General features: G+C 41.7%; 1 protein-coding gene across 5 annotated transcripts in view; it reads left to right on the top strand.

Moving 5' to 3' along the window:
* Positions 1-16586, top strand: part of STAG1 (stromal antigen 1) — a 177267-nt gene that overhangs the window by 81013 nt on the left and 79668 nt on the right. For all 5 annotated transcript variants that reach the window (XM_032120069.1, XM_032120068.1, XM_032120065.1 and 2 more), the window contains exon 6: positions 14842-14918. In XM_032120069.1, the coding sequence (XP_031975960.1) occupies positions 14842-14918 (77 nt within the window). The remainder of the gene's footprint in view (positions 1-14841; positions 14919-16586) is intronic.

The following is a 16586-nucleotide window of genomic DNA, read 5'->3' as shown; positions in this document are numbered from 1 at the left end:
GAGAAACACATTGTATGTTGAGCTTTCCTAGTTTTCTGCTCCTTTTTCTACATTCCCATTTATATTTGTCCTGTCAACACTTGCTGTGATCTGTGTGTGTTCCAGCAGTTTGTCTTTTCTCAATTCTGAGGTGACAGTTCCCTCTTGCATTGTATTTTTAGAAGCATATCCAGACTTTTATGGATTTTGGCTCTAATATGTGCTCTCTCATTCTCTTACCTATGCCAAAACATGTTGAGCAACTATTCATTGTGTTGTTTTAACTTCACTTTTGATATGATGCTTCCTCTTATTTTTCCGTAGTGGCCAAGTTCCAATCAAAATTGTAAAAACGAAAGTTTTCCTTAAGGGCGTTTGTTCTACAGGGTGTCTTGTACAGGGTATTATCTTTGTAAATCCCTTTTAAGTAAAGATCTTGTCTCTGGTCTGGAAATGGCCAATCCAGGCACAGAGTCATTGATATCAAAAGCTTTAGAGGCAGCAGATAGAGAATCTGTGCCCACTGCCAGAGGGGAGGTTTTTCAGATAGCATGTGACATGTTTAAACCATTGCTGTTACTAGTTTCCTACTCCTCCTCAAATTGCTTAAAGACTAAGCTCAGAGTACCTAGACTTCTTAAAGTTCATGGAATGGAAACATGAAGTCCTTGATTTTGTCTGATAGATACATATTTGCAATGAGGAAAAAGCTGGACTGCAGCCTAAGCCCTCTTCCTTATGTTCTCTGGTAAGGAAGGGCCTTTTCCTGCTTTGCCCTTTGTTCTTATATTTAGGGTTTTATATACCCAAAGAGTGGTGTCACACTCAGGGTACCTGGAGTTACAGTTGTTTGTGTGCTGGTCTTGTGTACATTCCTCCATGAGACTGCTGAGGGATACCTGGAAAATGGGGAATATGCAGTTAGGGACCATCTTGGAGATAATTTAAATTGTCCAGACTCTTACAGGAACCTCTGGAATAAAAGCAAAAGAGGTCTGCAGCATCCTTATCAACCCTCCTGTAAGAACCCCCCCTTCCTGTGCTTCTTCCAGGGTTCATTGGCTGCTGCAGAGCTGCACATGTCAGACAACAATGTCACCTCCACAGCTCCTGATCCCTCCCCAGATTGTTCTGGTGTCTGTGCTAATGAAGCCACACAGAGCAGCAGACAGCCTTGGGAGGTTGGTGACTCACCAAAGCTGACATACAGAGAGACTAAATCAAGGTTACACACAGCATCTGAAGTTTAGCACTTCTTAATTTCTGCTTTAATTGCTAAGCACAAAGATAAGGGGGTTTTGCATGTGATTTCTCAAATTCTTTGTGTTTCATTACAGGAAAAAGCTCCATACATGTGTTCAGATAGTCAGAAGGTAAATAGGGGCTTTGGAATGGGCTAACAGCTAAGAGAAAATGGTTTTTTCCCTAGAAAAGCAGGAAGAAATAATTATGTGAAAGAAGAGAATTCCTCTCATCTTGCATACTTTTAAATGAGAGGAAAAGCTAAAGGCATTGCTTTGTGCCAGGTCAGCTAATTTTTTCATTGTCTTTTCACAGGTCATTGTCAGTAAATGCTTTGGTCTGTAATATACTCTAAATAGGTGATTTCATGAGAAGCAGAACTAATGAAGAGGGATTTCTAATGTATCTGTGTTCAACTTTCCCAAATCATACAAAAGCAGGTGAATGTGCTCATGAAGTGCAGGGTAAGCTGTATGAGAGACAATATTCTGGATGCTGTGTAACTCCAAAAAAGATTGGGACGCACACTGCCGGGCAGGAGGTGGTTGTGCTGCAGGTGAAGCTGCTCTTGAGGAAACAGCAGCATTCCCAGTGTGTCCTGTCTGTCTTCAGCTCAGTGGGAGGCTGAGATTAACAGAGATTGGGGTTGTGGTTCACGCTGTTCCCCAGTGACCTCACTGGCTTCTGTTCAATGACCTGCTTTTGTAAAATTTATTGGGACACTTCATATCCAAGACCAGTATGGTATGGTTAAACAAAAAGATTAGAATTTATTAAGCAGCACAGTTACAGACAGAAGTGTAGCCAAGTCTCATTTCCTTCTTTCAGGCTAATAAAAAAAGCACAGAAATGTTGCAGGTAGATGGTGGCTTTCACTTAATGAGGGAAACCCATGATGTTTCTGTATCTTCAGTCTCACTTTTTGGTGCACACCAGCTTTCCTCACATTGACAGATAAAGTTCTTCACCATTCTGCAGCAGCTCTGTGGTGCTTACAAAGCCTCTGCTTTACTGTTGTTTAATGTGTTGGCTTTTTTCCATCAAATGAAGGATATGGGAGGATACTGGTCAGCCCTGGCCTGGTGGCTCTCCAGATGGTGCTGTTGAAAACTGAAAAGTAAGGATTGGCTCTGGGAAACCTGGAGCTCAGCAGTCTCTTTGGTGTTAATAAGGTTCAGCACTGAATAGATGTTAAATGCAGACATCCCTGTAGTCCTGATCCTTTTGCTGGAGCAGCAAACAGTTACAGGAAAATGCAGAGGCCCTGAACTGAGGGTATTTCTTCAGAGCTGTGTCTGGGAAGCTCCCATGCAGGTTAACAGCATCTTCCTTGAGGAAAATGAAGAAAGGGCAGTTCTCCCAAGGGACAAGAGGCAGGTGAGCAAGGAGCAGAGTATGATGGTCCATCAGCAGCTGCAAGGGACTTGCTTTTGGCCTGCTGAGCTCTGTCAGATCTTTGGTAACTCCCAGGTGTGGCACAAAAAAGTCTGGCTTCTTGTTTCTCTCTTTTTTCCCCTCTTGGTTTTCTTATTAGATACTATGTTTTGTGGGCTCTAGAGCCTGTCACATCAACTGAAAATCACTAGATAATTACTTCTCATTTTGTATTTTTTAGGACTTGCCTTTCATCTTCCCTACTTTACTACTACTGAGAAATACAGGTAGAAATAAGAGTAACAGATGTCTGAGGAAAGGATCAAAACTCCATCAGGGAAAGCAGAAAGACTGAGGGAAAGAGGATAGACCATGGCTGTCTAATCCTCCTGTGACTCTTTTACCTCCTGACTTTCTGGAAAGTTGAGGTACCATGTTTTATGGCATTTTGTTTTATGTGCTGGAGAGATGTTAACACTGAGTAACAAGAGGTTTGTTTCTCTGATACAGAAAATACCTTTTAGCAAAAACATGTGAAGGTGTGTTGCAATGCTGACAGTATGTATGTGGGTCACTGCTGAGCTCTGGGAACCTGCAGGTGGGACAGGCACATCCATAGAAAGTGGAAGGAGGGGTGGACACTGAAGTGAATGTCCTTGGTTTCTGTGAAAGTGAGCTTGAAGTTTTTTGAAGCTTGAAATGTGGGTAAGTGCAATGTGGTTAAGAGAGTCAGCCTGGATTTCCAGGGGGCTTTCTGGGGAGTGCTCACTCTCCTGAGCAAGGAGAAACTGGGCAGCAGCATTGCTCAGTCCCAAAAAGGCCAAAGGAAGATCTTGCTGCTTGCTTCAATTGTTGGAGGACTAGAGAGAAGGGGACTGCAGACTCCTCATGCAGTCAGTTCTATGGCAGGTAACAGAGAGAAGTAGAAATGTGGGAAATTCTAGTTTGACAGAGTGGAAAACATTTCTGCTATGAGGTGGTCAGGCACTGGAGGCAGAAGGGCTCCCTTTGTGGGTGAACCCAGTGTGGGTTCACTGTCCTAGGACATACTCAGACTCACCTGATCTAGCTGGGATCTCTGCTTTGGGAAGGTTTTGGACGAGCTGACAGTCAGGAATCCTGCCACCTGAAATTATTCTACAGTTCTAGACTTCTAAGGGAGGTAAGAAGCTGTGAGTTTGTCCTTCTGTGGACAGCATTTGGTAAAAATCATAGGAAATAGAACAGGGATAAATAATCCGTGTTAAAATAGTAGTTATGTACTTACTGCTTTTAAAATTGGTGGATTAAACCTTTCAGCTATCCAGAAGAATGCATAATAAAGAGTCGATAAAATACGAAGCCTATTCCAGTATAGTGGAACAGAAATCCATTATTTTTCCTTCAGAAAGTACTCAGTGTTTTAAAAACTGCTCTGGGGTTTATTGTAGAAAGTACAGTAGTGGTACAAAGCAATTGCTCTCAGTTGAAATGAGTTTATCAGACAGATTGGATGTTTTCAAGGCCTTTGTTAGTACATTATCCCACACCTGAGCTTGTGTTGTAACAAGAGACACCTGGTGCCAAGCCTCAGCTCATTCAGCAGGTACTTGTGAGCAGTGGAGAACTCCCCAAGAGCCCAGGACTGGGGCTGTGCCCCAGGAGCAGGGCACAGGTAGGATGCCTCTTATTAGCAATGGCAATAGTGTTTCCTCTCCGTTGGTGGCTACAGAAATGCCTACACAGCACGAGTGTGCTCATGTTTGTGTTGTCAGGCTCTTGTCCTGTCACCTGACCCCACTGAGAAGGGCCTGGCAACGCTGTCTTTGCCCCCTCAGATCAGGTGTTTAGGCACACAGGTTCCTCTGGCAGGAGGGAAGAACTTGTGCCCACACTGGGCCCCTTGTTTCAGAGGGAGGCTTTGGTGGGGGCCTGCTCACAGGGCAGGTGAGGGGGAGAGCAGATGTGAAAAGAGCCTGTGAGAAAGGCACTCAGAAAGAGGAGATAGACCTAAATGGACCTAGTGCAAATATTTACATTGTTGTATCTTACACTTAACTTGGAGCTCCGCCTCCACACTACCTCTGTTTATATTGCTGGATTTGAGTCACTTCTGACAGGAGGCAGCCAAAGGCTGCTTCCACACACGTGCTGGTAAGCTGTAGTTACATTCGGCTCTTGGAGCCTGCTGTCATTGTCAGTAATCTGAAAATACAACTTCTGTGCTTGGCAGCGCTCTGAGAGGCAAAGTTAAGAATTAGAAATAAAGGGCAAATTTATATGTACATATATTAGACACAAAAAATCTCTCTCAAACTTACATTGCACCTGCACTTTGAGCATTGAATGTAGTTCTGACCATTCCACTTCCTAAAGGATACACAAATTTAGAGAGAAAAACCCAAGCAATGGGGAAAAGAATGGCAAATAGAGGAATAGTTTTTCATGCTGAGATTAACAGGGTATTGTGGTTCACACTATTCTCCAGTGACCTCATTGGCTTCTGTTCAATGACCTGGTTTTGTAAAATTTATTGGGACACTTTATATCCAATTTGCAAAAAGATCCTGGTTTATCAAATAAAATGATAGGCAGCAGTTTTAGAAATAGAAGGGGAGGAGGTACCTTCTGAAGGCACGTGGGGCTAAACTTCAGGCTGTATTGATGCCGAGTTCGGTGGAGGTGGAAAGTACAAATGAATTAAGAGATGATGGATCCACTAGCAGCTGTTAAATCCCATAGTCACAGAGTGCCTTAACACTCCACAGCCCAGGTAAACCCTGAACTACTGCCAAATGTGAGATTTGTGTGATGCTGCCTTGTGCTTGCATTCTGCCTAACACCCAGTGCTGATTGCTGAGTACAGGAGTCCCGAGGTTAATTTGTTTCACCACATCCACCAGGAACGTTCTTAACAAACATCTGCTTACAACACATGCAGGAGGCACAGCGTGAGCAGTGCTCACAGAAATGAACCTTGGAACCCGCCCTGGGGGAACAGGTGGGAAGTTTCAGAGGAGCATTTCTTGGATGTGTTCTTTTCCCTCTCTCCTCAAGTGTGAGTGTCTTCTGTGGCCACAGATGCCTCATTCAGCCACAGTGACCTGGGTTAGTGCAGGGCAGGATGTGGCTGTGGGGCAACTGTGGAGCTGAGGGCATCCAAGAGCAAAAGGTGTAAGACATTGCAGGAACAAACTGCTGCCTTTGGGGCAGCAAAGGCTCCTCAGCTTTTCACTCATGTTCATGTCTCTGACTGCTGTTCAAAGTTACCTGACAAAAAGGTGGGTGCCGTGTGAGAATTGCTACTTAAGTCATCAAAGCATGGAAAGATCTATGTTCTGAAATAATTCAGTCAAAATGCTAGATTGCAAGTTTAGTATCTTTGGTTAGTAATTATGTGGCTTCATGCAAATCGTCTCCATGAGGATGCAAAGCAGCTTACACTTGGCAAGTGCAAATGCTCTAGGGCCATCTCAAACCAGCCTTACCTGCCTTAAACCCCGAGCAAGGGAGTTTCCTTTATCAAAATTCTGAGCCTTGAGCACATGAAGTGTACTGTTTTGGATGCACTAGATTACAGAGGCCTACTTCTTTTTCTGCTGGCAGTTTGGGGACTGAGCGTGATTTCTTGCTGAGGAGCATTTTACCAGTTTCCTATGACATCCTTTGGCAGTGTTGGCTGGCAGCTGTCATTCTAGCTGTTCTGAGTAATTGTGTCACCAGCAAACTATCTGCTCCTTTATTATCCTTTCTTTCAAACCATTTATATCTGCTATGGAACATATTTTATCAACATCTTTACATAGAAAGATCTATTGGTAGGTTCATTCTGTTCTGGAAACTGACTGGTTTTGCTACCTTTGTTTTCCTGGTTTTAATCTGAAAACTTTTCTTGCATATGATTATTGCATATCAACTCCTTTAAGAAAATGAGAGAGATCATTGTAGGATTTTGAAAATATCTCTATGTTGCATAAATGTCTGACTTTTAGCTGGAGCTCCAGGGGGATTGTGAAGCATTACTTGACAGAAATAGCATCAACCCTTGAACAGACACACCAGATCTGTAGTACAACACCTCCCAGTCTGACACAGCAGTCACATTTAATGTGTGTAGTTCTTTGGGTCACTCCTGAATTCTTTATTTTTTCCCTTTTTTATTCTTCTGACACTCAACATAGTTTAAGCAACTAGCAAATTCTCACACATAATTGCAGTTTCAGAATTTCATAGGATCTCTTTTCTTTAGAGATGAAGTTTCTATCTCTTTATACTATGAGAATATGTACTTTTTTCTTTTCAGCAAGGGGAAATAACTGGATTGTCAGTGACATATGTAATTCTCTTCTATGTAAAAATCTCTGATTATCTCCAATGTATTTCTTTCCATACTTTTAATGAGGGAGTCAGTGCCATCACTGTTATCTTTGGATCAAATAACATCTTGGATTTTAAAAGAGATTAGCAGTTCATTTCAAATGAAATGCTAGTTAATGTAGATAAAGTTATCAACTCCTTAATCTCATTCAGAACTTTGAATTTAAAAGTGTAATTCAGAACTGCTGCTAAAAGGAAACAATTATCATTGAGTTTGAGTATCAGAAATAGCAAGGATTTGATATTAAATTCTACTGTTTTGTACAGTGACCCCTGTGTTAGTAAAAAAAAATGAATAAATCCTCCCAGACTGACACTGAACTGTGCCATAAACCAAATCCCTCCTGATGGGAAAGAATTTTCTAAAAGTCCTTGCAAGGAGTTTCAAAGATAAACCAAGACTTTTCCTTGAGTTTCAATGCTGCCGGATAGTTGTTTATTAAGTCTTATCAGAGGAACTGAGCCACTAGCATTACCCAGATACAACATAGAGCCCTGAAAGCAGGAGTGAAGTCTAATTATCAAGATTTACACAGCCTTTTAAAGATATTTTAACCAATAGTTACTAAAAACGTACATTATTTTCACTTTCCTACCAATTATTCAGTAACACGACAAGGAACTGCGGAATTTTCTATCCAGTCAATCCAAACTACTTTTACTGCGGAATATAGAGTGGTAGAAGAAAGAGAAGAAGGTTTAGAGAACAACAACAATCCTCCATTTTGATATTTTTTACTCTTATCTATTTACTACAAAGAGAAGCCTAAAACCTCTTAAATTTTTCACCCTGTGACAATCTTACATAGCAGTCTATCACCTAATTCACACCACTGTATTTTCTAGTTGTTGTCTGACTGTTGGTAATTTTTTCCAAGGTTTGAAGCTAAAACAGTGTTGTTCAGGGGGGTCAGAACCCTTAAAAACAGGCAGAGAAATATTCTCAGCACTCTGGGTTCCTACACCAGATTTACTGGTAACCTTTAATGATGCTCCTTATAGATATTGGCAGTATTAACATTACTGATTGTTTTAAGCACAGACTCATGGAATTGTTTCGATTGGAAAAGTGACACTATCCAGTTCAACCCTTCCCCAGTGCTGCCAAGGCCATCACTGACCCCGGTCCCCAAGTGCCACATCCCGTGGCTTTTAAATCCCTGCAGGCATGGGGGCTCCACCACTGCCCTCATCAGCCTGTGCCAGGGCTGGACAACCCTTCTGGTGAAGAAATTGTCCCCAGTATCCAACCTAACCTTCCTCTGGCACAACTTGAGGTCATTTCCTCTTGTCCTGTTGCTTGTTACTTGAGAGAAGTGACCGACCCCCAGCTGCCCAGCAGCTTCCTTTAGGCAGAGGGTGAGAAAGTGTTCCCTGCACCTTCTTACTGAGGGTGCCCTCCTTCCCCTCATCCAGATCATGGCTAAAGATACAAAACAGGACTGGCCCCAGCACTGGGCCCTGGGGACACTCTGGTGACTGACCACCACCTGGGTGTTGCTCCATTCCCCATTGCTCCCTGGGCCCACCATCCAGCTAGTTTTTTACCCTGTGAAAACTCTGCCCATCCAAGCCATGAATGGCCAGTTTCTCTAGGAGAAGGCTGTGGGAAATGGTCAGAGGCTTTGCTGAAGTCCAGGGAGACACCTCCACAGTCTTTTCCTCATCCAGTAAGGAGGTCATAGAAGGAGGTCAGGTCGGTCAAGCAGGGCCTGCCATTCATAAACTCACTCTGGCTAGGCCTGGTCCCTAACTAAAGTTTTTTGTAAACTCTAAGGGATTATATTGAGATTTCCATACTGGACAAGATGTCTTCTTCTAGGCTGAATTTGGTGTGAAAGGGCTGCAGAAACAGTTAAGCTGGTTTCTGAATGACAATAGGAACAAAGTGTTTCCTTCTTTATATCTAAGTTACATAAACCAGAATAGCAATGGATTTCTGGACATGAAGGAGGTAAAAGTGAGCATGCTTTAGTTGTGGTCCCTTGGAATGTCCTGTTCTCTGCCAGTGCCAGTGTCTGTTGGATGTACATGCCATCGTGAGCATGGCATGAGCACAGAGTGGGGTCTGTAGGTGGCAGTCAGGCACTGGGAGCAGAGAGCACTAAAAGGCCATAGGGACAGCAAAGGGACTCTTAACAACCAAAGTTTCCTCATCCCACAGTCAAGATTTCCTTTCAGATTTTCTCAGCTTTAACAGCACCTTGCAGTAAAGGTGGTGATGCTAATGTAGTTCTCTGTAATGACTTTCCTGGTCTTCACTTAGTTCCAAAAATTTGCATGGAAGGTTTTTTAGCAAAATCAAGATCTGAAAATTCAGGAAAAGGAGTTTGCCATTAAATCCTTGTCCTGTGTAACGTTTACATTTGTTCTGAAATCCAGAATAGCTTTCTTGAAAATGTCTAGGCGACAGAAGGGGAGAGAAGCCAGGAGCTTCTGCTGGAGACATCTCCTATGAGCCATCAAAACATGAAGGGCAGATACAAAAGCTGTTTATACTTGGTATATAGAGTTGCATGATGTACAGTAGGTTGGGAGAGGAAGGGACTCAAACTAGTGAGGTGCCATCAAGGAGTAGAATAGAGCAAATTAAAGATTGTCCAGTGAATTTTTACAGTGTGGTGCTGACAAGTTTTTGATACAGAAAATGAAGGACACAAATGGAAAATAATCTTTTCTAGAGGTAATTCTCTACTGGTAGTTGGGATGGAAATTTAATGAGAAGAATAATAATGATAATAATGATGATAATGATAATAATAATAATAGTCCTAGTTTTGTGAGAGCAGAGTGAAGAGCAAAACAATGATAATGGTCTTCAAAGGATGAAGAGTAAAATAGATATAAGATTTCCATGTGGGAAACACAACCAAGGCAAAAAACCAGGAGTCCTGTTCCAAGATTTCTATTTGTGACTCAACTGTAACCTAAAGCAAAGGAGGAATAGGAATTAAAGCAAGAGAACTACTTGTTTCATTCATGTGCTGTGCAATGGTCTGAAAATCATCATCACATTTGAAAAATCAAATGACTAAAGGTAAAGGTACAAGAATTGCAAGAGCATGATGATAAAAACCAGAGCAATTCATCAGTTATGTAAAAAATGAAGAGTAACAAAATTCTCTTCTGGTTTGTAGCAGAACTGATAAGCAGAAGGTCCATCAGAGGACTGGACTGCAGCAAGAGTGCACTTTTCATGGTTGTACTGTGTGTAAGGCCTTCACATTGCAAAGAGATTCCACAGAACACATTCAGACATATCTTTGGTTTTGTAGGAGGGTAGACTTAGGTGAACCATTAGAATTCTTTTTAACAGCTATCTGTGATTCTCTGTTTGATAAGGTTTTAATTGCACAAGACTGTACTTACTCTTCCACTGGGATTCTTGCAGATTCATTCAGTAAGAGTTCCCTGGCAAAAGCTGCTCTAGGGATGAATTGGGTGTGTGCCTTATCAGAAGCCTCTGTCTTTTGAATATTGGAAGCAGAAGTTGGGCAGTGTAGAGTCCATGCAGCAGGAAGAATTGGGGAATAAATCAATAAAAGGGTCTTCTATTCCTACATGTGCTGAAATTCAACCAAATATTTAGGCTGACTTCTTTCTCAAGTCCTGACCTCTGGTCTCAGCAAAGAGTTCCAGTTTTCAGGGACAGAAATCAGGAGAAAGTCAGGAGCCCTGGTGGGATGTAGGAGTCTCAGCATCTATTTGGATATGCTTCAACTGCCCCAGTACTGCTTCTATTTAAATTAATGATTAACACCTCTTGATTCCAATGAGGTAAGAGCTGCTTCAGTCTTCTTATGTGTTTGTGAGGAAGCCACAGAAAATGAACTTTTCTACTGGCCTGAGTAATTTTTGGGTAGATTCAGGCAGCTGTCTTCTGGAAGTAGTCAGTGGAAGTGCTACAGCAGAGTACCCTGACCCAGGCTGAGCACTGAAAAATCATGTGCTCCTGGTGGTTTGACTTCAGTCTTTATCATCTGTCACATGGAATTTGTCACTACCACTTCTCAGACGACTGAAAGCTGCACTTAAGGACATTATGGAAGTGGGTTATTTCTTATGATCTAAATTATAAGTCAGGCAAAAGATGTAGGAGTTGCACATTGATATCAAGGGAGTTAAATACTGCCCATCCAGCAGTTCCATAATCACCATCCACCCTCACAAATGTTTTAATAAACTTGCCCTCTCTTGGCAGTTCCAGTTATTTCCTGGTGCTGGGGTCCCCACTACTGACTTTGAGCTGATGCAAAAGAGCACACTGTGTTTTTCATAAACTTCCCTGGGCAAATCTTCTTGTATCTTCATTTCAGTGCCTCTATAAATCTTTCTTCTGTTTTTCCAATTCGTGTGTTTTAGAGATCAGTCTAATCAGTTACCATGAATTTAAGGTGGGCTTATCCATTCACCTCAGTCTTCAGCTGCAATTTCCCCACTGCTTTTCTTGCAGCTTACTCAGCGTGGGCAGGTGGTCCAAAAGAGAAGGGATGAAATGGTCTGTGTAGCTTTGGTGGATAAAGGTCCCAGTAATGAAAATTGACCATATAGGTAGTATCCTCCATAGTATATAATTTATTACCATCAGCAGTTTAGATTCCAGGAGTCCATTTACCAGTGAGCAGTTTGTTGTCATCAGCAGTGTGTCAGTGACTGTGGGCTGCTGGAGCTGAGTACCACTTGTTTCTCTCCTCCAACTTTTCCTTTCCTGTAGAAATCCCAGAGCTGCCACGTGCAGGAGGCCACTGGAGCGTGGCACTTGGTGTGATGGTGTTCTCTGATTGCCAGCAGTGGTCAGTGCCAATACCTCCTGTCTGGAGCAGGAAAGGCAGTCATGGGACTACCCCCATCCCAAGGGTACCATGTTTAACTCCTGGTAGTAGTAAAAGCTGGTTGTTGCTCAGACTCGAGGGCTTATGCATCCTACAAAGCTCTTGGAGATCTTCATTGTTGCTTTGCTTTTACAGGGCTTACTAATAAAACTGGTTATTCTTTTCACTCTAAATACATGTTTTCAGGCCACTGAGTCCATGGTGTGTTACATCTCCTGGAAGTACTGCATCTGGTTTTGTACACAGTTTTGGGGTTTTTAAGGTGTATTCATCCAGTTTTGTATAGGCCCCTTTAGTCTTTCTCTTCTCTCATTGAAGCTAAGTTTTGTGCTCTGTGTGGGGTTTTTTTTTTCACTGTTAAAGGCCGAGTTGGGTGCTGTGATTATTGACAAATTGAATTGATACCTGTTTTAGCTGAAAGTTAAACTGGAATTTGGTTATTAAGGAAATATACTTACATGTCAGCAAGATGACTTTAAAACACAAGGTGTGTGAATGGGTTTTAACTGAGAACTTAGTCCTGAAGTAAAATAGGTTTCTCAAATTTTAATGGACTAAGACAATTTCAATTCTCTTCACTAAATACAGAGGGAAAGCTTCATGACAGAGGTAAAACTCAGCTTAGAAAAGGACATGAAACAACTTGAGTAAGGTAAAGACTTCAGGGATGCATTCCACTCCTTCAATTGTACTTTATAGATAATCTGTTACATTTTAAGGATTCACCTGAAAATGGGAAAGTTTTGCTTTTCACTAATCATAAAAACTATGAGTTTGAATAATGTTGACCATTGCAATGCTGAAATGTTGTGGTGACACCATGAAATCTGAGCAGAGCCTTCATAGCATGCTTACAGTGTTAAATGAGTTTGCCAGGAAAAACAATGGGGCTGTGCTGTGGTTGGGTGGGGGAGAGGTCGTGGAAGGAAAAGCAGTCAGGCCAGAGCCATTGCCTACTGCCAGATAAGCAGAAACACTCCTTGTGCTTTCCATGACTTCTGTAAACTGGGTCCTGAAGAGTGGGGCAAGGAATGGGACAGGACAGTGGGGAAGTGCTGTTCTCCACTCCCACCCCGGGAGATGGCAGGAGTGTGTCTCGTGGTGTGCACACCCCTGCCTCCCAAAGAACTGCACCACTGTTTGTTGGAAGGTGTTGGAGGATCTCCCCAGCCTCACCTGGGACACCTCTGCACAGGGATCAGTGACACCCTCGAGTGCCCAGGGAGAGATGCTGCTCTCCCAGTTCTGCTCTTGCAAGGCAAACAGCCTGGCCATGGCTGCGGAGAAACTGAGGCGGTGGCAGGTTATTAGAAGAAGCCATAAATAGGTAAGAATAAAATTAGAATCAGGGCTATAAACCAATAAAATAGCAAGGGTCAGTAGGTTTCTCATTGACAGAGAGGTGTGGGAAGAGCAGCAGATGCCAGCATGCCATGAGAGAAAGGGGCATTCCTGCGGCAGAGGGGGTTTGCAGTAGTGCATGTCCACTGTTCCAAGACATACTGGGAAACTGCTTCATTTAGCCAAAACAAAACTTGCAGGATTGGGGGAAAGATTAAAATATATCTACACATACAGATGATTTCCAAGCTGAGAAAATATATTTTCAACTGTCACGTGGTGGTATTCTCTTGGGTTCCTGGTTTTATGTTGATATATTGCATTAGTAATTGTTTATTAATGGTATGGAAATTACCATGCACAAATTTAAATTGCCACTGTCAGAACTGAGGTTCACAGTATTACCCAGTATGAAATAGATAACAAATATTATTTCATGAAGAAGCAAAGGCAATTCAATAAATCAATATTTAATTTACTTAGTAAAATTGTACGTGTGTACCAACATACAGAGGCTTGGTGTGCTCTAACTGTGCTTGCATGTTTTGAAATACATGTATTTCTAATGCTCTTTTTTTTAAGGAATAAAATACCAAAATTAAAACATTTGCATAATATTTAGTATGTTTAAATTATCTTTATTTATCCTTTGTAGAGGGACTAGTACTGTTAGCTGTTAAGCTGCTTCTATTATGGTCTGAAATTTTGAAGCCATGCAGTGGATCATTAATCCAGTTGAACTTTTTGCAAAAACTGAGAGACTTACTCTTTGTAATGTTAATGATGGTGGGATGGATTTTGTAGCGCTGCAGTTTGCTTAATTTTTCTGAATTTCCTCCATTAACAAAAGAAGATTGTGAAGTGATGAAGAGAAGATCCATGCAGCAGCAACAAAAAAAGTCTTTATGTTGCCCTGGGTGATATGGTTAGTTATTTAGGTAGTGTCTAGTTGCAAAGGCAATAATATGTCAGAATACTTTATTTGTATACTGATTGAATTTTGATCAAGACACAAGAATTTTCATTTATAGCTATTGTGTTGTTCAATTTTCAATTTTGGTAGCTTTGTTTGATTTACAATGGAAAGTTAATCCTATCAACTCCGCTGTTCAGATAACAAGGGGGAGTGGGAAATCTGTGTGAAGGAATAACAGATACACAGTGGCTGCTTCTGGTGCTGAGCTGGCTCATGTGTTGGCTGAGCCCTTGGGAGCCTTGGGTTTGGAAAACGTGCCTCAGTCAATAAACCATGCTGGTCCTGAGCTGAGCAGTGTGAAACTCCCAGAGTGTGCATAGGACATGGATGTCTGTCACCAGGGCATTCAGCATGGACAGTGCAGAGCCACCAGGAGTGGCTGTGGAACTGAAAGATGGCTCATTTGATTTTGCACACAAAATTAAAAGCACTGGGCAGCTGCAGACACGACACCAGTGGTCCGTGGTTGTCACTGCTGTTTTACACTTGCTTGGCTGCAAAGAGTGAAAGGATGGAAAATGGCACTGACTCCTCGTTTGAAAGCACATTACGGGACAGATGATTTCTCTTCCCCTACTTCTTCAAGAGACTGCCTTGTTCAAAGCATTCCTGTTCTTGTTGCACTCTGCATACTCCAATATGTATTACTGAGCTGTTTGTTTAGCAGCAGAAAAACATTGATGTTTTGGTGTAGCAGAAACATGCTGTGTTCACTGCTCTTGTTCTTTCATTGCCTTACAGGTACAGTAAGAATTGAAATGTTCAGGAACATGCAAAATGCAGAAATCATAAGGAAAATGACAGAAGAATTTGATGAGGTAGAGTATACAAATAGTTGTTTTAAGCATTATGAAATAATTACCATATACTTCTGGTTTAAATTGAAAATGCAGTGGGTAAGTAATGTCTCAGTATGGGAAACTGCACTGACAAGCAAAGCAGCAACTTCAGCTGCTGGATGCAGAGTAACAGGGCAGCAGGGACAAGAGAGGTTCATCAGAGCAGGCAGGAAGAGGAACTGGAGAACTCTCATCCCCCTGAGAGTGGTGGTGGTGTTCTAGGTGCTGAACATCAGCTCTTGGGAGTGCCACGGTACAAGGAAGAGCTCCAGATTCCTGACACATCAGATTCATGAGACAGGATTGCAGGCTTTTGCAGCATTCTTCTGTTTTCTCTGTGCAAATTAATGTTTTGTGCATTTTAAATGGCAGTTTAAACCAAATAGGAGCTTGACATGAAAATTACCATTTTGGAACAGTGATACAGAAAGAAATACTCTTTCAAAAGATCTGAGCATTTTGTCTGAAACAAGTAAATTACAATTCAAACTGAGTATCTTCTGTCAAAATAAACATGTTCCTAATGGTGAATGCTTTTTAGCTTTGAGATTTTTGAACTGTGTTTTCTTTGATTTTTCATGTATAAAAAGCTGAATATTCTGAGTGTTCATTCTGTTTAGTGAGGAAAACTAAAGCTGGAGCAGGAATTTTCTGTAGGACAGCCGTGTCTCTGACCAGTTCTAAATGGAATGCCAAGGCTGTGATTCAGAAAGTTAAGCAGGGAAACAATAAATATGAGCAATGTTCCTTTTCAGGATGTACTTCTGCACAATTTCCATCTTGTCCACGGCCTTGAACAACAAAATGCTTCAGTAAATGCCTGATTACAGCCATAGGGGTGCTCCTTTTGCTGGGTGATTGTCCCACTATTGATGAAGAAAGTATTTTTCAAAAAAACCTTTTTAAAAACTGTCAAAGTTTTTTCTCACAGGAGAAAAAAACCTCTTCCTTATGAATGTACTTAAAAGGAACATCTCTTAAAGAGTTACAGTTACTGGTACACAGTCTTTCTTTCTCCATTACCTAAAACTTTGCAGAACTTCTACAATTCTAAAAAAAAGTTTCAGTTCTGGCTTCTGCCTTAACACTTGAATGGATTTCTGAGAGAATTTGTGGGCCTTAGTACAAAAGCATAAAATTGTTAGTCCTAGGCTGCAGCCCAATGACTCTTTTGAAATCTGGAATAAACTGTTGGCATTTCATGTGTAATAGCTCCCCCAGTACCCCAGAAATCCCAAATTGTCCCATTTTTCCATGAGTGCTGCAGGAATCAGCTGGCTGCTGGCCTGAATTTTGCATTTATGGCAGGGATTGAAGTATTGATTTTCCTCCTCGTGAGTGGAGAAATGCTTGTGCGGGACTTAAATGATGGAAATAACTTTGTTCACAAAGTTCACTTTGGGACAGGGAATTCCATGGCCATCTATTGGCTGCACTATTCAGCTGCTTGGCTTAGGAGTACAGGTGTTTTGTAGGTGAATTCCCTCATAATTCTTGTGCTAGAGTTGACAGGTGAACAAAGACTTGGTTTACTCTGAGTTTTCTATGCACTGGGCCATCAGTATTGTGTCAGTGTCACTAATGTATCACGTTTTTATTGGTATTCAAGAATAAAAGATCCATGAAGTGACTTTATTGTAAGTTTAT

The sequence above is a fragment of the Corvus moneduloides genome, chromosome 10 (genome assembly GCF_009650955.1).
Source record: "Corvus moneduloides isolate bCorMon1 chromosome 10, bCorMon1.pri, whole genome shotgun sequence".
Classification (NCBI taxonomy): Eukaryota; Metazoa; Chordata; class Aves; order Passeriformes; family Corvidae; genus Corvus; species Corvus moneduloides.
The sequence above is the reverse complement of the archived record's forward strand: the minus strand, read 5'-3'. Positions and strand labels throughout refer to the sequence as shown.